The sequence below is a fragment of the Nomia melanderi genome, chromosome 1 (genome assembly GCF_051020985.1).
Source record: "Nomia melanderi isolate GNS246 chromosome 1, iyNomMela1, whole genome shotgun sequence".
NCBI lineage: Eukaryota > Metazoa > Arthropoda > Insecta > Hymenoptera > Halictidae > Nomia > Nomia melanderi.
The window spans coordinates 13,668,965-13,695,902 of NC_134999.1; the positions used below are offsets into that span (position 1 = coordinate 13,668,965).

Sequence of the window (26,938 nt, forward strand, 5' to 3'; positions counted from 1 at the left end):
AATTTTTTTAAATTGTTTGCTTCGAAATGAACAATTTAGATTTCTTTTCTACGTCCCTCAATTTTAAAGATATTGTCAGAAATATACTTTCAACTCTCAACTTTAAGGGGTGTTTTTACACGTTCAAAGTGGATATTTATTGAAAAGAAAAAATGCGTGTCAAATATTTTCTTGAGAACTTTGTCTTGCATAAGTTTTATCAAAATGTGTGCTGGTTGAAAAGGAACCTTCATTTTTAAATGAACGTAAACATCGAATATTTGGTACCGACTTTATTTCTATTGTAAGTAGTTTCGTAACACTTTTGTCAGACGATACGTTGGACAACCTTTGAACTCTGACTCGGGGGATTAGCAATTACATATGAGAAATTTTAAATGAGCTGTACATTTTCTGAAGTCATTAATTCCATTAAAGTGGAAGACAGAAGGGTTTGATTAAATTATATAAAAATGAATTTTACAGACTTAAACTTGGTAACATTCGAAAAATATAGTTAGTCGCGTAGTTTAATCTTTGATTGAAGAAGAATTTTCAGAGAATGCTGATTCAATGTTTATTTTTTTAGACTCTATTTAAATTACGTTGGTTAGCATGTCTGGCCATTATTTCATTTCTCCACTGATTCTGTTATCAAATAATAAGTGTTTTTTAATTTATTATTTTAGAGAGTAAATTTTACAATTAGTATAATAAAATTGCACATTTCTCGCTCAGTTTTGCATGTAAATTACATTGTCCATTAGTCCATTGTCCATTAGTTTATAGATGTAATTCAAACATTAATGAATTGAAATCTTTCCAAAATCACAGCGACGATTTATTTAAATAATTTATACCAACTATTTTGGTAAAATGGAAAATCACACGTAAGGAAAACGTTTGTTAACAGGATTTAACGATTACCAATTACCATTGAAACGACGCAGCAATTCCAAAACACTGTTAGATGTGTTCGACAATAGCTGATAATGGGAATGTCAGCCACCAACTGTTTGATTGCGCATTGTTGTTTGTATTATGCGTTCTAGTCTCGCCTTCCCCCGCGATTCACTCACTTTCGTGGATCGTACACGTACGTGATAACGAAGAAGCTTCCCTAAATACAATTATTATTTTAACACTAGATTTACGGGTATTTATTGTACAGTTTATTCTATTGTTCTCAGAACGATCGATGTTCGTCTGTTTAGATTTAGAGAATCAAATGTTTAAAAATTGGGAATCATAATCACGTAATTGAATCAATCCAAATCGACCCAAACATTTACCAAATAATGTTTATAAAATTCAATATAAATCAAATTGTCAAATCTATTCGCAATGAAAAATGTAAAACTTGCATAGGTTTTTATAATTTTTGAAACATTTGAGTGCAATGTGTTAACCCCTTGCTTTATGATGGAGCAGGATATTCCGAGAGCAAAATATTCGATATAATACAAAACATATGTCCAAAGTTTCATTTCAATTCATCATGCACAAACAAAGTATATCGAAGTTGATTCAGACAATCTCACATTTATATTTGATGACGGAGTAACAACTGATGACATGGGATAGCTTGTGTAAAACTGCCGGCCGTTAACTCTTTGCACTCGATTTATCTTCAATGTTGTTCGATGTAATAAGATTCAATTTTCATAATCCTTCGAAGTATGGTACTTTCTAACATTATTTTTACCGATATCAAAAGACACTTTGAAACTTTAACTTAAAATTATTCCAAGTTTAATCGTACATTCTGAACCCACTTTTCGACTTTTCCAATAACGATTCTGAAATTAAATGTATGAAATATCCAAAATTCGATCGAGTAAAACCGATGAAACTCAAAGAACAATTATAAGCTAAAATTTCAAAAGGTGACACCTCCGTTAGAAGTACTGTTAGCCTTACAATAACGCGTCAGACTCGTGATAAAAGTTTTCAATTGAACTCGACAAATGTAAATGTGATTTATTTATTTTTAACAAAATTAAATATTATTCGTCTGTTATCAATCTTTAACAGTTGTAGTAAACGTAGACACAGAATGAGTAGAAAGTTCTTGTCTTTTCGTACTAAATGTTGAACGATAAAGTTGTTTCGACAAGTACAGTTGAGAAATAAATCATAGGGCAAGGGGTTAACACGTTGAATGCCGTGGGGGTCACCGGTGACCCCCAACCGAATCGGATTACTATAGTTCACTCAGTTAAACTATGATTATTTGAAAAGATTTCTATATTATAAATAATGCTGCCTAATGCGGCGGCATTCAGCTAGATGAACATGCAATAATAATAATGCAAACCAATCGAATGATTTAATATCATATTTTTTCGATTTGGGTATTTTTCTCTATGAAATCGTGCGGCATTCAACGTGTTAAACTACCACGAACAAAGTACAAAGAATATCTATTGTCACCTCCATCACGACACACGAGCGCAAAGGTTTAATATCTATTCCGTAAATAAAGTGTAAACGAATATCAGCGGACCCAGTGAAACGTTGTTACGATGTTTATCAAAGTTTGTTTCCGTTCTTACGCGGTTTCTTTAACCAGCGAGCGTCGCGGACGCTGGTCGGAGCGTCTATCTCCATCGTCTATCCACCTGAAGATGATCCGGCTTGGCAAACCCTCTGTGTAAGCCGCGCGTACACACCCTCGAGGGCGTCGGGAACTTCCCATTATACCCGGCGTCGTCATTTTCTTTCGCGCGAGTCCTGGCTTCTTTATCTCGTCTTGCTACCGCGGCCCCGACAATCGCAAAGGGAAAATAGAGAGGGGGACACCCGGCAGCTGCTAAGATGAAAAGAGACTCGGACCCGTGTAAACATATAGACAGGAGTGGATGGCTGGCGAGCGAGGTGACACGGATCAAGGAGGACGCGGCTGCTGCCGGCGAGAAGAGAACGGGATCGAGGGAAAATATGCTGGGAAAAGAGAAGGACACCTTGAAATAAGAATACGAAATGAGAGGAGGACGGGGAGAACTTTCTACAGCTCCTTTTCCTCCCTTTCTTTTTCTCCTCGAGCCGGAATTCCCTCCGGCGAAGACCGAATCTTGAATGATGGCGCGGACGATCCCGCGGCGTACTATTTCGATGGGAATCCCGGAGAGCCGGGTAATGGAGATTCAGTAATAACGCGTGCAGATTAACGGAACCCGGGAATTCCGCGGGGGATTTCTCGAGATGGAACACGTCTGGACGGATCGCACTCTTACGTCGGTTATCGCGACGGAATTACCGTTTATTGTTGTTCGAATTGGAATGTCTCGGTGAAATGTTCTTCGAATAGTTGATTGAGGATTCTAGGGAGGTTAAGGTTTCAACATTTTGCTCTCGATTTGTTTCTAATGTTGTTGGGTGTGAGCTTGTATTTGTTTCTAGGGGAGTGAAAGTCATTTGCAGAGGTAGAATTCAACGTTTTATATTTACTATATTTATTGTTATAAGATTGAACTTTTATAATGTTTAGGAGCATGGTACTTTTTAGAGTAATATGAATAAAGTATAACAAGTTTGTAACGTCATCTCCTGGATGACATACCAGTGCACATGGTTAAGTTTAAGTACAATTCTAAGAACTAGAGGAACAGAAAAATTGAATTATAGGAATTGATTTTTTTTTTAGTGAACATTGTGGGGAAGGTTGTATTTTGGATAGGTTGTATAGGTTACCGTGTTGAGTGTGTTTTGTGAGACTTTGTATTTTTGTAATGAGTGCGTGAAATTTGTAATCTATTGATTGCAGTGTCCTAGCACTTGGGTTGTAAATTCCGTTTACGCGGATCCCGACGGTGAATCAGACGCTGGCTGGATCGAACTTAATTGATTCCACTCGGGTTCGGTTGGGTGAATGAACTGGCACTCACAGTTGTTCGGGTGAAAAATTATGTATTTCAAATGCTATCGGAGCTGGTGCTTGTAGTGTGTTTGAGAACTGCTTGAAGTGTGTTTTTTAACTGATTGTCGCGACCGGCTGTGTCGATCACGAAGTCTCGGTTTTTGTTGTTGATCGCTGAATGGTTTTGTCTAATTTCTAACATTACCAATCAGCGAGCCTGCCTAAGAGTTCCGACACACCTCTTTGCGCCTTCAGCGCGCTCCCTTGGGGAGGGGTGTTGCGGAGATTGTGGGGGTGCCAACCTTGGCAACGCTGCGGAAATTTCTCCAGGTGGTTGACTGTTTGGTATCTTTACCGTTACAAACACATGTCGAACTACCCTTCAGAACTTCCCGGTTTACGATACGGCCACGGTTATTGAGAGGCGAAAGAAGCGAACCTCGAATCTTCATCGATCCTGAGTAATAATTCGCTTTCTCCCGCCAGGACATATTCTAACACTAAAAACATGCTAATTGTAAGCTAAAGTCCTTAATCTCAAAAATAACCATTTGCGCACGTCCGTGCCATAAATCTCGTTGGCGATGGTCGTCGAAGGCCTTCGAATTTCCGTCGGTCTTGGGACGCAACATTGATCATATGTTAGGATTGATGATTAAAATAAAAGTTTCAATGTGATAATAGGGTTAATTGCTATGTTTGTTTTGGCTTTTAAATTAATTATTATATTTGTTAGTACTTAAACTCGTAATTAGATTGAATTATGTTGTTCTGATTAGTGCTAGAATTAGTCTAATTAAATAGACTGTTAAGATGTTTAGATAACATTACATAACATCGCTTGTTGGAATATTCTGTAGCAAATCGTTCGTTTCGCGGACAGTGAGAAACGTGTGCTCCGTTAAATACGGAAATCAATTGAACCACTCTGGACATGGGACAGCTTGATTTTGATTAACTCTTTGATGCACCGGTTTCGGCTTTACAGAATTTCCGTTACGTTAGGCATCTATCTTTTAATGAATCAGATAGTGGTAATTCAACTCCGCAAGGTCTTTCACTTTGACGAACGGGAACTTCAAGCCCGCTTCAATTCCAATAATTTCGAAATTTAAAAAAAATATCGTTCAAAACGCTGAATTGCCAAAAGAACTTTTGTTCCTATGCTTCGGTTAATTTTATAATTGTGATAATAATTGATTTACTTAATACCAAACGATTACTCGTAATTCACTGGTCGAATCTCTAAATAATAATAAACTGACCCTTCTGGCAATCAACTTCATTTATTTAAATGAATTTTCTTTCACAATAATTAAAATCAAGTAATTCGATACATTAATCTTCGCAGAAGTATTACTATATAAACTTATAAATTAAATAAAAGTTATTCAGGTACATATTTGCATTGTTCTCGAATATTCAATACATTTATTCATTTTTTTATTGATTACTGATACTTAAATTATATCTTTCATTTTTATATTATACACTTCTTTCGGTTCGGACCCGAAGATAGGATGTCCAATTATTACGCTCTTATTAGACGCGATATAGAGAGGGAAACTTCATAGCCACCTCGCTAGGGGAATCGAAGCTTTTCAAGACCTTTGGTGTCTAAGCGGAGCACCACGAGAGCTTTGATAACCACAGCAGAGACTTCTACCGTGCGATGAGAGGTCTCCACTATTGCCAGCGTAATAGTCTTAACCATAGATCGAAGACGGAACAAGTACCTTGAACATATACTCTCTCTGGTATGAGCCCATCTGCTGGTGAAATATTCGACAACCTTTCGAATTGAATCTAAATTACTGACGTTTACAACAGTTAGATTCCTCGAGTTAAATCTATTTGGATGCTCAAGGCAATTTCAATGATGTCTTATCTTATTATCACTATAAAGTGAAAAATAATAATAAAAAGAATATTACCTTCATTAACGCCACATTATTTCGTATAATTTTTAACACACTATGTAAAGGATGAAAGTATTATTAACCCTTTGCGGACGAATATCGACGTTTCGGCGAGATCAAATTGTCACATTTGGAACAGTAAATAGCAAACAGATAATTCGAAGTAATGACATTTATCTTCAATAAAATATGGTTTAGTAGTTTTCTGATGAAAATAGGCTCAAAGCATGGGCGCAAACGCAGTTGTGTGTTACTATTTCAATATTTTATTATATATTTAAACTAGTAAAACAGTGTACATTAAAATCTGCCTCAGGTTTCAAGGGATTAACCCTTTGCACTGAATATCTTTTACATTCTTTCCTTGATATGTATTATTACATATTATATTATTTATTATTTTCTATTTGAAATGCATTTTGAAATATAGATAATTTGTAAAGAGCAGTGTAAACGATTCTTCTAATAATATTGAAAATAACATAACAATATAACCTATTTTAAAAATATCTTGATAAAGAAGCACACCTGCGAATAAAACTGATGTCGAGTCACGCGCGACATACGAGCGCAAAGGGTTAATATTTATAAACCTTTACTGTTCTTATGCACACGACCCTTTGATTCTGAGAATACAATAACGCTGTCAGCGGACTTCTAATAATTCGCGAAATGCAGACGAATATTTGAATCTTTGTCTATGGTTCGAGATCGGCGAACCCTTCATTAAACGCCAAAGGGAATTATTTACCGGTTTGTCCTTCGATAGGTTGCGAACGGACCGAGTTTCGCGCGTGCGTCGGCACAATCCGTTGATACCCTTTACGCTCTGTCCTCGACAAAGAGGTAAGGGAGACCGTTCATACACAGCTATCTGATATTGTATATCGAATCCGCGTTCCGTTTCTCATTGGTCACACTTACATACATGAATAAGTATCTGACGCTTCCGTGACGTAAATACGTGGTATCGCTGGACTGATTTCTCAAGGGATTAATTCCCTTTAACATTGGTAACGTTGACGCAGAACGGAAACGAGCCAAATAGGACATCTATGTTACTGTTTAACACTATTCCTACCACGACCGGTCAAATGATCGTTTTTAAAATTTCGATTACAGTTTCCTATATACAACGTAATTGAATAGTTTTTAAACTTCGCGACTTTTCCTCAAATGTACGTATAAAACATTTTTCAATATTCACTCCGTTTTTTATTGTTTATTTTCTGAGAAAAATTTGTAGTCCGTCTTACCTACCACGACCTGCCATTTGACCGGTAGAACGATTTATATCTTTTTGTAATAGTATTCTCTCAAAGACTCAATTCCGAAACTATAATGTCGTTACAAACGAAAGGTAATGCAGTTGTGGTATGATTTTTGCCGAAAAGTGAAGCCTATCGGCCTCCGTAAAATTGGTAAAATCTAAATGTCAAAGATGGTCTTTACAGGTATTTTTCAATATCCTAGACTTAGCTGGGATAAATGCTTGGGTTTTATATAGAGAAACCACGAGTGAGGAAATTTCGAGACAAGAATTTTTATCTCAATTGGCAGAAGAACTTGCCATGGAATATCAAAAAGTGCTATAGCTAGGCAAAGAAGATCAACCAATACCCGTCACAAATGCAAGTACGGGTTCACGTGAACGGAAGTCGTGCCAGATAAGATATTGCAAAGACAATAAGACTAACAAAATTTGTCTAAAATGTAAAAAGTACGTATGAGGAAAATGTACAATCGAGAAGCTTATTTGTAAAAAATACGGTGAAAACGAATAAAATGTACATTGTATACTTCTGAATAAAAAAAATTATATTTTTATACTGTCAAATTGGCTATTATCTTCATTCTATATTAAAAGCTATAAGTTGTGCTACAGATCGGTCATTTGACCGGTCGCGGTAGGAACAGATATACATAAAGTGTCAGTAGGAATAATATTAATGCAGAGAATCCGATTTGTCTGTGAATTTACTTTCTGTATTTAACACGTTCACTGCCACGAGGATTTAAAGCGTTTTTTGTCAAGCAAAAGAAAATATTAACCCTTTGCACTCGAAAGGTGACTTTTATTCACCACTTGATTTGATATAACAAAATTATAAAATTTTATGTACAATATTAAATTTTGTATAATGAATATGTGAAACGTTGAAATAATATAACTTGTTAATTTAGGTGTGTTTTCTCATTATTTATTTCCAAAGACTATCACCTATGTTTCATTGGAAAATGTTGAATACGTTTATATAGTAAAAAACTTTCGAGTGTAGAGGGTTAATTAAATAATTATTAACCCTTGAAGTTTTGCTTTAAAAAGGAATTTATTGAATAAATTCGTCTAATAACTTTAGAGTCGGTAATGAACTTGATCATTGTCATCCCGTTGATTGATTTCGCGTAATGCACAAGAATTTGTTGTATTGTTTAACAAACGAAAACGATCGATAAGGAAAGGACACGAGAGCCGAATGTTATTCAACAGCACGCTGTGTTTGATGAATTGCCGAAATCAATTTCGCTGGGAACGAAGCCCCGTTGAATTTTATACCATATTTTTCGTTTGTTTATTTTTTTCGTCGAAAATAAATATTCCCTCTTCCGTTGTACCTTGAATTACACACAATTCTTGAATAATGCAATTCACTGGTCCTGTATTATTGAAAACCATGTTATTCGACACTTAGTAACCATACAATTTTAGAGATTACGTTTCAAGCTATCGATGACGCAGCATTCGAGTATTCGGCTTCAGGTTTCAAACATGGACTTTTAAAAACACCATTATTATACAAGTATATTTTTAGTTTTATGAAAAGCACGTTGATCGGAGAGAACAATATAAACAAAAGCTCGATAAATATGAAAATGAATCGTAAAATATTTACAATACTGGGTGTGTAAGCTAACAATTTTTCGTGTTCGTTCTACACATTTCGAATTGTCTTCTCTTTTTTCTTCTCCATTATTGATAACACTTTGGTAATGCTTTAAATATGAAAAATTCATATCAGAAGTATCATTGGAGAGTTCAAAGTCATAACTTCTTGCTAATTCTACATTCCAACCATCGATCGCACAAAATGCGTTCTGCGTAATACGAGAAATGAGGGCGAAGTAAAAATTCAAGCATTCAACATGTTGATGGAACGTAGTAATCTCGTCTTCTAAAAACATTTACAAGCCGTTTGGAGGTGAAACCATCACTCAGAATAGTTAACAATGTTCATTTGAAGCGTTTACTAAAAATAGATTTAAGAAAACAAATCTAAAAATAGATTTAAAAACAAATCTAAAAATAGACTTAAGAACAAATCTATTAAAAATAATAGATTTAAAAAAATCTAAAAATAGATTTAAAAACAAATCTAAAAATAGACTTAAGAACAAATCTATAAAAAAAAATAGATTTAAAAAAAATCTAAAAATAAATTTAAAAACAAATCTATGAAAAAAATAGATTGAAAAAAGAACAAATCTAAAAATAGATTTACGAACAGATCTATTAAAAAAAATAGATTAAAAACACAAATCTAGAAATAGATTTAAAAACAAATCTAAAAATAAATTTAAACGCAAATGTATCTAAGAAAAGAATAGATTTGTTTTCCTAGGAACACTAAAAATGTACATGTTATACCGTTTACACAATCTAATTTCCATAATGAGCATCTGTAATGGGAAGAAGGTGGGTGTGCAGGATAATCTAAGTGGTTTTCGCGTGTACGTACTTCATGGAGTGTCCCTATTACTAGCACGTTTATAACAGCGAAGGCGGACTGAGTGGATGACGAGTTGCGGTTATTGTTGTCAAGAGTAGACGGTGATCCACAATCCTCTTAGTAGGCCGCAATCGCTTTTCCCATGAAATGTCACTATTCGATATCGCACGGTTACCTTTTCATTGAAAGATTATGAACCCCATTGGCGGGGTGAGTACATTTACTCTTTGTGGTTTCTCACTTGGACTAAGTCCAGGATGGTTGGTTTGCATACAGTTTTACAGGGAACTTTGAACTTGACACTGGATTCATTGACGACTATTGTGCACTTTATTGTATTGTTCCTAGAGCAACAGATGGTTATTTATTTTGGAATTTGGGGATCTTCATCAATGGTTTGGTAATTTTAGATATGTGAAATGAGTATTCACGGTTTGAGAAGTGTTAATTGCAAATGATAGCATTAGAATTAGGTATTAAGGGTAATTCAATTATAGAAATTGTACGATTTGGGACGATAAGATTAATTTAATTCTGAACTTTAATTATTGGTTAAAGTTTCATCTTCTTGGATGTTTGGTAATATTGGGTCACCCCGTATATAAGGGGGTACTTCCAATGGCAAGCACTGTGTATTTCGCGGTGAATTTTACAGAAGAAGCATTAAAAGTCTATCAGAAAGGTGGAAGAGGATTGTAAATAATGAAGGATATATTTTACATGAAGAAAAGTCTCCTTTATCTTCATTTCTAAAAGAAACCACATGATTTATAAGTTGACCCAGAATTTTACCACATGTTGAACCGACTTGATGGCAACTATAGGAAGATGTACCATGAAAATAGCAATGACAGGTCGTTGTAAAGTGTCACAGACGAAAGGCACGCGTAGTAATGAGTGGGAGGTAGGGGGCACTATAAAGCACGGAAGACAATAGCTGCTTCGGTAATAGAATAACGCGAGACCACGGCACGACCGATAGCGATTCAATTAATGTCGTTATCTAGGGCGATCCTGCACGCGCAGCTTTTGATCGTCAACCATCATCCACTCCTCTCGGGTCAACCTTTGCCCTGGACACTCCGTTGTTCAATGAAGCAGGTTTGTTGGATATTCGATCCGATAGATTGCCGTTATTGTTCAATATCCTAGACAACCGACAACAATAAAGGCTATATTCGCTGGTCGATATCCAGCGCCATGTTGTTTTCGATATTCAATTATTACGGCGTATTCGGTGACCACGGAAAAATAGACGGGAAGCTTTCGCGAAATATTCAATTTGTCATCTCTGCAACTGAAATGTTAATATAACTAGCTTGTCGGCTATTTCTTTCTAATAATATCAGATATAAGAAACATTAGATAAAGTATATAGTCTGGCTGACTTAGATTGATCGAGGAATTAGTTTCTACGATTAAACGATATTAGAATCCTCAAACTTAAGTTCAACCTTTCTTATTTAATCCTTTATCCGATGATCCCTTTATCAACTGAGCATAATCAACCTACATCTTTAATAATTGATTAGAAAAAGAAAAGAATTTGATAGTTATCTTACGTTTCCTCTAAAGATTAACAATTGACAGTAGAAAAGTACCATTTAATTGATATTTAAACAGCCAAACAGCATTTAGACTTAATTTTCAAATTGAATTCAAAATTCTCGTCACGACCCTAATGTTACAGGACAACGGGTTTAGCATAGCGGAATACGATACCAAAGTTCGATCAGCTATTTTATTCACACCTTGCGTAACATGCATGAAACTCGGAACGATGCGAAAATGGAGGCCACGGTCGGACGAGGGAGTTTTAAGTTATCTGGGTAGTCATTTCGCGCTGTCAGCGGCGTCATTTTTGATCTACGCTGTATTATTTGACCAAACTGGTGTCGCTTAAATTATGACGGGGGCCATTCGATCTCGGATTACAGTTCATTTGGCCGATTTCCAATTACAATTAAACTGATTACCAGCCCGAGCGAACGGTGGACTAACAAAAAGCGCGCAATATCCCCGACGTTATCGGCATCGTTCCAGAATGTGGTTGTGCGCGAACATGCACCGGACTTTATTATCTGGTGTGCATCAACGATGTACGATGCGTGTGGATTTCCGCGATTTTCACAATGTCCACGCGGCCATGGCTAATTTCCTCCGACGCGAATTAACTGGTCAACTAACAAGTTTTAAACTTCGTTCCGGATTTCCATTGCGTTTTTCATCGCCGCGCGCGCCATTGTTGTTTTTGCTTTCACCGCAGTTCAGTTTTCAAGAAACGTTTCCTGGTTAGCCTATCGTACGATAGGCATAGCAAATCTTTTGCAACGTCGAAAGTAAATCGTTTAGGATCGATTTCAGCGGTATTTTGTTCTAAATTTTTTAATACGTTCGTTGGTAGCGTCGCATATTTGTGACGGCCGTAATCCTATATTTCAGATAATGAAAATAAAATTACAATTTCTAATAACAATATCTATAGGATTAATTTTGAAATATTAGAGGAATAAAACTGAAATGAGTCATTGAGTTCCTAAATATAGTGTCGTAGTTTATAGTTTCTAATAACAATATCTGTAGGATTAAACTACGACATTATATTTAGGCACTCAATGACTCGTTTCAATTTCATTTTTCTAATATTTGGTTCAGAAGATTTATTGGATTGAAGAAAATATAATTGAGGAGACCTTCATTGAAATAAGTGTTGGTAGCGAATGTGTTAAGCAGTTAAACTTATCACTATTCCTTGTATTTTTTGTTGTTGTAGCATGCTTTATAGAAAATATTCGATTAACGTCAAACACGAGATTATTATTAATGTACGGTAATATCTAGTTTTCAATTAATATTACACGTGTTGATATATTACAATAATCTATTAAAATTTTATTTTTATATATTATTAAGAAAATAAGCTGAATGAGTTGACAATACATATTTGAAAAGAATATTAACAAAACAATAAATATTACTGACTTCGTGTCAATTATAAAGTAACTAATTGAAGGAATACTATTAGAATTTCCTTGCAATCGAAATATTAAGTACTGGAAAAGGTTCGTGCAAGTTCTTAACACTAGAACTATCGAGGATTTAATACGATTGATACGTAATCCCTATGAAAATTGTAACAGTAAATTATTTTCGGTTTCTTCAGAGATTCGTTACAATATTGAGTGAAAGTGAAATTATTTCTTTTCAAAATCATTTCGAATATTCCTTTTAAGGTATCAATAATTGCGAGATGAAGGAAACCAGTCACTTGAATGGAAATGTAAAAAGGTTTTCATGATTATCTCGAAAGCTAAAACCTTCCGTTGACAACATATAAAGGAAAAAGTTGTTCAAGATCATGTCCCCAACAATATATTTGAAAATCATCAAAATCTGTGTTAAACATAGACATCTTCATCAAACTGAATATTACTTTTCCTGTACCTTACATAAAGAAAATGAAATTAATGCTATTGATACTATCATTTAAGATCATAAGATACAGCACTGTATTTAAAAGCTCAATGGACATCTTTCAGCTGCAATTGTTAGAATATTTCATTTAGAAGATTTGTCGGATCTAATAGTTAACGATTTTTTAATAAATGTTTTAATAATTATAATATTATAATATTTTGGTCGTGGAGCAGCAAGTCATTTTGTGTGACTTTATATAAGAATTTTTCAGGATTATTATATAGAAGAAAATAATTCATCTCTTTTTTTATATAATGTAGTTATTAGGGAGTCTATTAATAGACTTTGAGTAGGTAAAGTGTTGTGTCCAGAATGGTGTGGGCATAGCATTCTTGCGCCGTTCCCCAATAAGTAGCAAAAACAGTAAAGGCTTGTGCTTTCAAGCGTATCGTTTTTCTATTAAAGCCTCTGTAAAGTGAAGTGGTCATTCTTTTGTTACCCTGCCGGAGGTAACAAATTCTATATTCATTCTCAAAGGTGATCCTCCCTATTTAAAAGATTAAAACCTGTGAAAAGGTCTTGCGATTACAGGTGTCCTTGAGTATATCATTTGAATAAAAAAAAGGAAATCCACTACTGAGCTAGTTGGTATCGTTATTGAGGTACAAGCTGAAGTATTACCTCACTTCACGTATTGAGGTTGTATCCACTCATACAATGACTGTTGAATAATGAATTCCTTTCGATGAGTTATCCACCCATCTATTTCACGAACGTACGCATCTGGCAACCGTTCGTATTTGTTTATTGATCTTTGAATATTTATTACTGGGTATCGATGAACACTAATAAAAAGAAACGAAAAGTGATACAATAACTGTGTCTTCATTAATGTATGAGTATTAAAATATTCGGACTCGTTAGAGGGAAATTTAGTAATACAAAACGATTCAATAAAACATTCGCGAAATTCTAGAATACAATATAAAATACACGTTGATTAGTTATGTACATTGTTCGACTATGATTAGTAAATAATTTGAGGCATGATTCTATTTGTTTAAAATCCATAAAGCATAGAAGGCACTTAAAACAATAAACTATGGTTTAATATTGTAAACAATGAATTTTCGTTCTATATGACCTTGTAAAAACATCCAAGAAAAGGGAAAAAAGAAAGTGAAGAGGTCAAAAGACAATGCATTGCTAAGACTTGCATTGCAACTTGATCATAAAGAAAGTAGAAAAAAAAAGAAAAAATAAGTAAACAACTCAGAAGACACCACATTGTTAAAAGAAATGAGAAATCTACCTCATCGATCAACAATGTGTCAAGTAGCTTTATGCTTGACTTATTTCTAATTCCTTCTCCGGGAAATCGTTAAAGGAGCTGATTTAGTAATACCTACACTGAAATATAAGACAATCGAAATTAACCCTTTGCACTCGAGAGGCGTCTTTCAGTTGCCATTTAATTTGACCCAATAAAATTATAAAATTGGAAATTCAATATTAAATTTTATATGACATATCAACACATAGAATATCCAAATGAAATAGTTCTGTCACTTAATTAATGCAAGGTATTTCTTTATGTTGTAAAAAATATCATTGATATTTCATCAGAAAATAATGAATACTCGTTGAAAAAAATATCACTCACGTTGACCCTCGAAATACGAAGTGATGTAACTTTACGCTAGAAGTACAACGAGTCGGCGAATAAATGTAAGATGATTATACACGCATATGCAATTTTTCTTGGCGAGCGGTAACTCGATAAATTTATAATCCGCGGTTGCCTTCCGACAGTGCTGCTACGGCCCATTCATAATGGGAGCATCGCACGCGAATCATGTATCATTCTAATTGATTCTAAGTACAGACTCGGACAGGACGAACAGATACAGGTGTGCTTAGAACGAATGAATATTCATCGTACAAAATCGCGGAGGAATGTTTCCGGGGTGTTCCACATCTGTTCTTGATAAACGAACATTGCTAAACGTTTGTTTCGCCCAGCAGCGTGGAACACGATTTCGAAAGACTTTTTGGGACAGGGCTGGGGTTTTTGGAATTTATGAGCTAACTACTGCACCGTTCTTTTAAATTATATATTCCTTTTTTGACGTACGACACTGAATGGATCTGATACTTGGAAACTAAGAATTGCACAGACCCTGTTCTCGACTCACTATCTTATTTTAGGAATAAATGTTTCGAAATTGCTTCGAAGTATTATTTTTCATTTATACGAAACAAACGAAGAGTTGATAATTATAGGAACAAAAGTTTTTGAATGTAACACTGTGTATAGGGGTGTTGCATAGAAGGTGGATGAGAATTTAAAAAGTTATGTTCCATGGTAATGTAAGACGATAATCAAGTGTACAGAAATTAGTGCACTCTCACAAGTGATTCAATAATTATTAATGGTTTGGAGTATATGTGAACTGTGAATAAAAATTGTATTGTTTTACTGGTATTTTATTTTGTGTTTTTGTCACTTGTCTTGTTTAGTTGTTTATTAGAGATCGTAGAAACCAGTAAACCAAGTAAAGAATTTAAGAGGTCAGTTGTTTAGTTTACGAGAAGGCGATACAACAGAATCGAGACACGAGGAGTCTAACTCCATGGAATTGCCCTAACTGGATCAGGTGTAGTGGTCCACCAGGACCAAATGTTCGACCAATCTCTCTTAGAGGTGTAGGATGTTCAACAACCGAAGTAACGATTTTACGCGGTGAATCTATACCACAGAATCAATCGGCAATCAGGTTCAAGAGAATCGAATGCTTTTAAGTAGTTAACAATGAGAAACATTTTTGAATTATTCAAGAGAGATGAAACTTTATTTCAAATATCATAATTGCGTTAATTACAGTGTTAGTATATTAATTACATTAAATCGAATCAAATCTTATACTTACAATTTTAATAATCTATTAAATTTTCGAACGAAATTTACTGAATATACAGTACATGAATCTTATTCATAATTAATTTATTATTATTACATTTTTCGAAGTAGGAATGACTTTGTATTGCAACTCTGCGAAAAAAGTTGAACAAAATGATAATAAAATGTAATTTTCCTGTTTCTCAATATTATTAACCCTTCGCACTTGAGACGTGATTCTCACTCACCACCTAATTTCAAACTGTAAAACTATAAAATTTGATATTTAATATTATATCTTATGTAACGCATCAATTTGAGAAATATTGTAACAAAATGATATCATCAGAAAATGTTAAAATATTTCTAGTGGAAAACTTCTGAGTGTGAAGGGTTAACAATAAATCGTAATATTTATAATATGCAGACATTAGTTATTAGAAAATATTTTTAACAGTCTATTAGCATTAGATCATAGTTTCTAGCAAAGCGAGCTCCCTCGGGAAAGATTTCTTCGAATACCTTTTCTTATCGTCCTGTCACAGATCAGGCCGCGTTTTACACCTTCCTCAGACTTTTTCTGAGGGTAGGAATATCCGTGTGTGTTGGAGTGCTCCGCGTATCGGAAAGCGTTCCATTTGATATACGACCGAACTAATGGTACATATACAAGGTGTTCTCTTAGAAATAGACCACTTAACCCTTAACGATCAATAATTTTTTAGTAATACTTACCACGCGTATGAAACAACATAGTATTCGTTCGATCTAGATTAAACATTTATAGGACTTTTAATATAATAATATAGAAAGTACATCTAAAACTACAGGGAGTATAATAAATACAAATGAAAATAAAATCTTTCACACTTTGTTCTCAGCTTTCTCAGAATTTTGACTGTGAAATAAATGTCCGCAATTGAGTACGCTATCAATGAAGGAACAGTTTAGCCAATCAAACAGATAATTACACAAAATTAATTTTTTTCTGAGAATTTAGTTGAGAATGAAATGATGTAATCATAATATCTACAAGATCACCATATACAAGTTAATATCTTTTATCGATATTTGAAAGGTACATATTTATTTTTATATTATAATAGAAACTATAAATATGATTATATTTGATAATATTAACAATAATTAAACCACCATGGTACAACAGAAGTATACGAGAAATACGAATAAATATTCGAAACAGTATATATCAAATATTTATCTGAACACTTCGAAATTTTTAGAGGAAGAACTTTGTTTCATTGTTCCTGCCAGCTGAGTACTAATTTCTCGAACTGTATTTAATCAGCAATGTAATAATCGTAATTAAACTACCATTTTTGTAATTCATAATTGATAATAAGAAAACAGCAGTGACAGTGATGTTTGCTACATAGTTAACGGCGTATATTAGATATTAATGCGCATTAAATTCTCAGTAGTGAAGTTTATGATAAATGAATCATACTCTCTCGTGGAGGCCGGAATGTCGGTTTAGCGTAGGGTTTGTGGTTGGCTAATCCCTTTACTAAGATTTGCTATCAGCCAGTACAATTATGCATGTAGATTCCAGTGCCATAGCTAATAAATAGAAAGAACATTAAGAATATATTTTTTATTATTCTTTAATGATACAGTTCACGCTAGCAGCAAATACAGAAATTTATTCTTTTAAATATACATTCCACAAAATCTTGTAAAATTTTGACCAATAATGAAAGCTCCATGACAACGGTTTCATATTATTACCAATATTCTATTTTCACAAAATAACTGTTGGTGTTGGTTGGTGTTGTGTTGGTACTCGAAATTGAAAAGTAACTTGACACCATGTAAAGAGAGATAAAATAATATTAAAGTTTACTTAACATATCTCGCTAATAATAAACTCGGAATTCATTTTGAAGCGTTACATTCCGGCTAAGTGATGAATATGAAATTTAAATGTAGCGGAAGAGTTATCTATAAGAGAAACAGTAATCTAGTTATGGCTATGGGAAGTAATAAAGATTGAGAAGGGATCGATATACATCGAACTAAACGGCCTGTAGTGGCACGAAATCAATTTACATTTTTGTCAGAGGGTATCACTGAAAATGAATTTGCATTTCTGGTTCGTGCGACCCTCGAAACTTTATTCGCATCTGAAAGTATAATTCCTTCTGAAATATTAAATTCTTCGCAAACATATATTCGCGGTTGTTGAGGCGGCGACACAAAACGCCCTTTTTTGTACTAGAGTGTAATATTATATATTCGACAATTTATGTCACGTCCTTTATTATACCTTAATTTTTTTCGCGTGAAGATTTATTGGTTTCCGTTTAACGGATAATCGCTCGTCACGGAATATACCTCCCTTTATCAATTATTTTACGATGAACGTGTGTATATGTATGTATATATACGTATATATGCGTACATTAGAGATATTTATATCACTCGCCAAATTTTATTTAATCTCGTATTTAATCATCGTAACTTTTAATCCCTGTCAATTCAGTAATCAAAGCATTCAAGGATTTTATTGGATCAGATTCATTGGATGTAAAGTTGACTTTTGAAAAAGGTGAAATATGATATTTGAAATTTCGTTAGAAAACAGTTATCGACAGCAATAATTTATATCCTGATAGAATAACGATTGCTATTCTGAAAATATATCGTTTTTCCCCGATCTACATAAACAACAATTTTATAGGGTAGAATTTAATAAATAAATATCATATATTTCAGTGTTATATGAACAACATAAAGGTCAGAATTTATAAAATCTTCAGAGCTTAAAACATGCTTTTATTAAGCAAATCAAAATATTAGAGCATGATTTGAATTTTCCATGTAAAAAGTCTGTAATATAGGAACTTGGATATACTATTAATTTGAATTTTATCACCGGGAAAAATCACTTTCAAGAGAATCTTTGGAATTCACAAATCCTAGAACTGTTGGTACAGAATCGTAATTTAACGCGTTGACTGCCACGAGAATTTCCAGCGTTTTGTTATAGTAAGGTGTATTCCTTTATAATAGAGGAGAATACATAGTATTAGAAATACTAAAAGTTTAAGCATTTTAGAGACTTCGGTCACCGGTGATCACCGTGACAGTCCACATGTCAAGGGGTTAAAAACGTATAAGCTATGTAAATAGCTGTGACCATATAGAATTCAAAGGTTCGTATTTAACTGCAGACGCTAGCATTTGCAGCAGGAATTTGTGTTGCATTTTTTATTTAGTAGCAGTGGGTACAGGAAGCGATGAAGTTGAATAAATAAATCCAGAAGGAAACAACGTTCACCATCGGTCTGTATGTATTCCCATTCCAAAAGTGGTTTTGAACTTTTACGTACAATAAAAAGTTAAAAGCAGAAACAAGAACCGTGAGTAAATCCTTTCCTAATAAATGAATCTCGAGAGCTTGAGAAAAATATTGTCTTCCGTTCTATGTATCCGTACGTCTCGACTGCACTCAGAAATACATTCAGATTGTAGGGTTACAAAATTGCACGCCATCGGAAAAATTACGTAAGGCTGTTTGGCAGAATGTAGATATCGAAGACGTCGTATATAAAAATTTTAGAAACTGCGGAAAGAAGGCAATTCGCCTCGAGAATCTCGTCTGTTATAAAGTTCTATTCGCTCTCGGAAAACTCCGCAACTAAAACAGTGCGCGAAGTATACTGTAGTATGTTATCGTGCATTGTTGAGGAATATTTATAACAATGATTTCGCCGAGAGTCGTTCGAAATTGGTTTCGAAATTGGACATCGAGAAATGGATGAAAATAAATTTTTGAATTGTACGCGAATTATTTAACACGCTGGCTACCAGGAGGATCTTGAGAGTTTTATATGTTGCTTATCCTTTCGTAGCAAACATAAATAGAAAGAATTATTGATCATTTGATATCACAATTTTTAATTAACACTATTATCTAATTATTCACGCTATTAAACATTTTTAGTTGGCATCAATCATCTTACATTGCGATTGTTCACGAGCAATTCTCGAGCAATCACTATAATGTGACTTTTAATCTAATCCCTTAAATATATAATTCTGATTTAAAGCTATAAATAAAGTTTGTATTCTAACGTAGGTAACGCAATTATTGTAAAATAAGTAGATCATTCCTCGCTGACGTAAATATAACTTGACTATGTGCTATATCTCAATTTTTTATAATACCGAAGACGGGGAACAAAAGAATTATTGCTGCCGAAAGACAAATGTTCTAATAACAATAAATAAACATTTCCCCTCGGTTGCGTTTCTCGTGGTTTCAAAGTTATCGATGTAACTTCGAAACAACGGAATGTACGTTTCATATAAAATTTTGCATTGCTTTTGCGTTATTAATATCTGGAAATATTGTTTAATCATTCTCTTTAGGTTTTCATAATATCAATCCGTATCTAAATATTAAAAACTGTTCAAATTTATCATTCTTAAATCGCTTAATTCGCAAAATGAACTTACAATTAATAATATTTTAAGTAATCAGGATCTTCTCTCCACCAGTGTATTAATTATAATTAAAACGAACTTAAAATATTTTAGTATTATATTATCACGATACTCAAACGGAAATTATAAAAGAATATAATAAAGAAGAGTTGTATAAAATGAACTATATATATAACTATATTATAATATATATATATATTGAATAATTGAATCTCGTGAGAAATATATCCAACAGCGTAATATATATATATATATATATATATATATATATATATATATATATATATATATATATATATATATATATATATATATATTACGCTGTCGGATATATTTCTCACGAGATTCAATTTCATAAAAAAAAGATCACAGTAATCGTACGAAGGGATTATTTGTCCGCTAAAAGAAGATTCGAATGGAATTGAGAGTACTTCTTACAGTCATACACCCTTAAAATTTATTGGGTGACCAACGTCTCCTACGTTGTACTTAAGTCTCGGTCCTCGGGCATTTATGTTATCTACGCGAGACACGACTATCTGGGAAGCCCTCTATTTCTGCGACCGATTGGACATTCGTTTTCAGCCGGTTTCGTTTAAATTTGTTTCCGTTAGCAGGTACAGCGAGTGTCACTAATATTTATTCGAAACCAATGACAATACGAGAGTTTAATTACATTTACAACATGTGATCAATTCTAAATTCCATTCTACAAATAACGTCGAATGAATAAACGTACAACTGCATTCAAGTATGTAATATATTGTTTACTGTGTGTTGTACATTGTTCTTATAAAATAAGACATTTTTCTTCTAAGTGAACCAAATATATTTCTATAATATAACGTGCCTTTGAAAACTTGATAAACTATAAAACATTAAATTAAAGGAGAAACTTTATTTCACTAACCGCCACCCTTAACCTCTTACGCTGGAAAGACGCACCGCGCATGTCGAAACATTTTTGTCTCTAAATTGCCATTGACGTCTTATAAACATCGATGGTCTTATTGTATTACATATACTGGGTTATTCTGAAATGTATCATTCTATATAAAATGATTAATAAACAAAATTAGTGTTCATATTTGGGTGAAATCGGTAAAAAATTCTTCACGCAACACTTTGCTAAATCTTTAAATTAATTTCCAGCGCAAGAGGTTAAAACCGAAATACGTTTTGCGTGAACCTAAAGCTTTCTATAGCTCGCGGATGACTGATATCTAACGATATATTTACTCGTGCTAATAGGGGACCATTTCCAAGCGACGATCATCGATTTCCATGGAATCACACGGGAAAGTGGAACACTGAAATATAGACACGCGACGCATATTTATTCGTTGGTCCACGCTGAGAAACGAAAATAACTATGAAAGTTGTAGGTGGAACAAAAACATTTCGCCCGAATACGTTGGAAATGCTAGACGAAAAATTTGAATCGTCAAATTGTGCGCTTTCGAACACTTGATCCATTTACGCGAAATTATTTCCCGAAATCTGCGCGTTCTCCACTTGAAAATTTAGGCACGGTTTCCGGCTTCTGGATCGAAACGTCGAGCAACAAAAGAGATGTGTGTCAAGTATTTTTCAGCGTTCAATTGGTATATTGCGTTTCATAAAAATCGATGGCTATGAAAATGAAAACTTACGCTGATCCGTTCACACATGCGAACCCTACGCGATTTTTCATCAATTTTAAGCACACGCGTGAATATAATTTCCCTATATATTCGAAGATTAAAAACTCTCTGTGAAGGGTAGTAAAAATATATGGGGGCACCCCAGGGTCATCAATACTAAAACTCTCTATTAAAAATTGATGAAAAACTTTCGCAGCCGGTAGTAAAATCGACATTCATTTTTGAGCGTGAAAATAATTTCACGATACCTCCGTTTTTTGGCAACTCACCATCGATCCAAGTCGCAGGTTCATCCCCTAAAACAATGACCTTTTTATTCCTCCATCCTGTTCATTGTATTCGTTCCACGCGTTCGTCACACGGGAAGCGCTCAATTTGCGTACATTTTATTCCAGAAGAGTAACAAAACTGTCCCGTGACGGGTAAGTGGAGCATGCAGTGAGATAATGCGCAGGTAATGCGCCTCGGAAACTATAAATATATGAACAGTGGCAGAAAGGAACGTCGGAAGAACGACGACCAGTTTATCTGTTGGCAGTGAGCAGCGGACAGATCGTTTTAATCGCGAAGCCACTGATAACCGAAACGCTAAAAGCGGCAGAAGTGAAGTTCCTCGAGTACCGTGGCGAACGTCGAAATTATCTCCAGCGGAAGAATGTTTAAAATTCTAGTGATCATTGAAATATTTGGCTCCATCTTTTGCGGTGCATTAACGAACGCCTCTTACATGGCGAATAATTTCGACACGCAGAAACTTTATCCGGTTGCTGCTAGAACTGTACGTAGTGTGCTTTAAAAGAAGAATTTTATAAACGAGGGATTGGTAAACTTTTCCTTTAAAACACTGGATACTAGATGTTTTTAAGGCGTTCACTGTCACGAGAATTTCGAACGTTTTGTATATCAATACGTATTCTCTTATAACAAAAGCGAATGGCATTAAAACTAATTATTAATGATTCGCTATCACAATACTAGTATTACGCTATCATCTAGCTATTTATGTTACTACATATTTTTACTCCACAGTTCTCTTATTGTAATTGTATTTAAATAATTTCGAAGCTTCGGTGACCACCGTGGCAGTTGACGTGTTAATGTGATTTTATTTGATTAAATTATGTTTCTTAGTTTTATCTTTTGCGGGTTACGAGGTAAAATTGATGTAAATGTTTATGGGAATATATTTTTTGATTGACCTTTTCTTATGGAAATTTATAGCGATGCAGTTTAAATTAAAATTAATAGGAAATAATAGAATTATATGCAATGTAATACTGGTAACAGTGAAAATAGAATATCATGAAAATTTACTAGTAATAATAAATGTAGAATATGTTTAACTTGAAAATAGAACATTGCTTAGACGAAAGTAGAATGATATAAAAATGGAAATGTAATATAAAAATTCACTAATAAGAGTAAAAATAGATTATTTTTAAACGGCAGTAGAGTATTATAAAAACGTATTAATAATAGTAAAAATAGAATATTTTTTATTGAAAATAAAATATTATAAAAATCTACTAATAACAGTAAAAATACAATACACATTTGCAATACTATATTTGCTGAAGAGAAGAATGACATTATTTCCATTCGATGGTTCGCCAATCCCACTATCAAACTATAAAATTGACTATAAATGAGAATCTCTTTATTGTTTGTTCTTCATTCCGAAGATTCCTGGATTCAATGATATATTCACTGATATTCAAAGAAAAAGTTATTACACCGGGCATGCAACAGCAATGACGCCGACTTATTATCCGTAAGTACGTCTTAAACGAAACAATGTTAAATCATATTCAGTGTTTATCTCGTTTCAGTCTTTTTGATCCTCTGAGCGTGCTAGCGTCACTGGCATTCTTAGCTTTCTTGTTGCAATCCATCGCATCGTTGTTCGATCATTCGAGATCAATGGCTTCGACAAGGGTCACATCCAGGCAGTTCATGGAACTGAAAATGTTGACGTTAGTCACGCAAATGCTTCACGCTTTAGAAAAATACGTAAGTAATGAAACATCAATAAGTTTGCCTTTTGATTCATTATTTTTATAACTGACTTTTAACCAGTTAACTGTGTTTGACGAGTATACACGTCATCGTAAAGCTTGACATGATACTAATTCTTTCAGCGATGAATTCTTTATTTTTTCACGTAAACATATAATTCTTCTTTGTTTCGCTTTGATCTTTCGTTAAAATATACTCTACGTGCATTCGTCCTGCGTTCGAGTACACGCTCCATTTTTTGATTTCATTGCGCGTAGAACCAGAGGTTTTTCCAACTAAATTCCACAGTGAACTGGTTAATGAGTCTCTTATTCATCTAGAATATTTATTCGATGATTCCGATTATACTCCGCATTGGAATATTAATATTTCCGAATTTATTTAATTGTAGGACAAGCATCATAAAGGAAAATTATCTGCGAGCACGAAACGTAAGATGGTATAATTATCGGAGAACTTCAGAATTCAATGTTAACTGTGAATATAAAATTCGTATCCTGCAATAATATCATTTCGTTTGCCATATTACGCATCCCGATGAAATTTTGATATATTTACCGTACTCCAGTTGCAACGTACACACGTGGGTTACTGCAAGTTTCGGGAAAATATGGGACAAGTCACAAATGAGTTTCAGCTAATGCTTCTAATGTTTCGCCAAATATTCTCCTTCAACAGTAACACATTTTCCATTGCGTTGTTTCAGCAGTTTCTAACCTTAAAAATGTGAAACTTTACGAAAGTAACATAAACTGAATGTCGTGGACTCCCGAAAATTTTGCATTAACCTACGTATTAATTGTCTATGGGCCAACTTTCTTTTCGTGATAACAAAATTTGTGCAGTAGGAAATTAATAAATATCAACCTATAAATACAAATTAACGATGTATTCCATGGATTTAATAATTTCATTAAAACGAATATATCTTGTAACTCTAAAGTTACAATGACGTTGAACTTTTACTGTGTGTTTAAAAGTTTAAGTTGATTAATTACTCAATTTCATTCGGTATTTTTCAGTAGTCACCATGGGTCTATAGATGATTAAGGTGGAATTTAACACTAGAACTACCAGACGAGTCAAAATGACTTATTCCTGACTTCTTTCCGCAATTATTAAAAAGATAACAAATGTTTCTCTGTAAAATTATTAAAGAATATGATTTACGCCAACTGAATTGTATGATAATTCTCAATAGATACATTCTTGGAGTTTCTATGAAGAAATTTCAAACAGTTTAACTGCTCGGTAGTTTTTGTGTTAAATGATTCCACTGTACGTATACGATGTACTATAGAAAGCGTCTGCTGCGTTAAAAGATTCAACAGAGACCGCAAATAATTGATAAGATTATTATTCCACTAGCTCTCACGTTTCGTTGATGTCCATGTAATTTCAGTTTATGTAGTCCCGTTTATATATCGTCTTATACAAGGATATTAAGTTCCCCATTCAGCGATCATCTTTACGTTATATCTCTACGATATCCCTTCATGGACATTTAAAAACGATTAGAAGGTTATTATACGGAGCCATTACCTAACATTCGAAATACAAACTTTATCTGTGCTATTAATAAATTCCAATTAATTTGTAACTACCCTATACATGTAAATAAAATATTGATCTTAAAAATTCATTGATATTCTTACGAGTAATCAATGGTATTTCAAGCATATGCGAAGTATTACCTTTATGACTGATAATGAAGCAAAGGTGATTATAAAAAGCTGTTACATCAGAATTTGAAATACTAATGTTATTTATGCAATCAACATATTATATTTAGTTATAATTACCTTATAAGTAGAAATAAAAGATTAATCTTAAAAATTCACTGATATCTTTGTCAGTAATCAATACACTGTCAGTCTTTTGTGCGTTTATGGGAAATTTGAAAATGCAAAGTTGTAAATAACAAATGCAATACTTGTAAAAAAATTAATGTTCTATCGTAAGTCTGATTTTCTAAAATTATATTCTTGATGAATTGATTTTGTCATTGGTTTATTTAAAAAGTAATTAATAATTTCTCCAAACGTACATGAAACGTCGCTTCCGCTTGAATTAACAATTAATCGCCGAACGCTTTCCCATATAAAGTGCTGATTGATATTGGAGTTAACTCAACTTGACCTCGATAGTAGCGGAGATAAGTGGGCTGATGATGGAACAAGGGGTGAGACATATAGCGCAGTGTTTCTCAAACTTTCTTGACTCATGATCCACTTTAATGTCTTAAAGAACTTCATGCCTTTTTGAAAAATATAATCATAAATCAAGGCGAGAAGAAAATTTAATATTAATATATGCGATTACAGTGTAAATATTTATACACCTCAGAATATTACAATTACAGTATTAATAGTTCCTTGCTAATAAATGTACATTTTTGTTAAAGAAAATTTTATTATTTTTTCAAATATTATACCAAAACATACCTTTCGTCTATGCAGAATTCAATGCATTGCGTGAAAGTAATTAACGCCTAAAACATAAATTAAAATCCGAAAGTCAAATTTTACATCTGTGATCCTTTCTCCACTCTGCGGTAATTACTTATTGCAGTACGTAATTATAATGATTACTTGTAATTATTCTGCAAGTATACATAAAATAATAACATTAAGAATCCATTAATATCTTTGCAAGCAATCAATGTTTCCAAAAACGTACGTAAATCTCTTCATTCGATCAACAATCTAACAAAAGTGATTACAAGTCACTACATAAAATTCAAAATAATAGTTATATCTACACTTTGATCACTCATCATTACAAACAACGATCATAATTAATAATTATAAAAGTTCGATTATGCTAGAAAACAGTTCCCCCCAGCGAATATTGTAAAAAGCACAACATTTTCCAAATTTTATATATTCTCTCAAACTGTACGTATTCCGTGGCATTTTGCACTTTCATATCCATAAACGTCCAACCCCATTCTTGACTATGACAGCTTCAAACAAACCACTTTTTTCTCTTCCCTCAAAATTTCATGT

At 33.7% G+C, this 26,938-nt stretch overlaps 1 protein-coding gene across 1 annotated transcript; it reads left to right on the forward strand.

Moving 5' to 3' along the window:
* Positions 1–22,423: 22,423 nt before the first annotated feature.
* LOC116427635 (uncharacterized) lies at positions 22,424–26,577 on the forward strand. Its single transcript, XM_031978205.2, has 4 exons — positions 22,424–22,692; positions 23,597–23,685; positions 23,744–23,924; positions 24,322–26,577. The coding sequence occupies exons 1-4, from the start codon at positions 22,570–22,572 to the stop codon at positions 24,373–24,375; spliced, it is 447 nt and encodes a 148-aa protein (XP_031834065.1). The 5' UTR covers positions 22,424–22,569; the 3' UTR covers positions 24,376–26,577.
* The last annotated feature ends 361 nt before the right edge of the window (positions 26,578–26,938 follow it).

Excerpts from the sequence above, each read along its gene's own strand:
- LOC116427635 (XM_031978205.2), top strand. The coding sequence starts at position 22,570 with ATGTTTAAAATTCTAGTGATCATTGAAATATTTGGCTCCATCTTTTGC. Across the intron at positions 22,693-23,596 it reads ATCCGGTTGCTGCTAGAACT|ATTCCTGGATTCAATGATAT; the intron begins GTACGTAGTGTG and ends TTCATTCCGAAG. Across the intron at positions 23,686-23,743 it reads ATGACGCCGACTTATTATCC|TCTTTTTGATCCTCTGAGCG; the intron begins GTAAGTACGTCT and ends ATCTCGTTTCAG.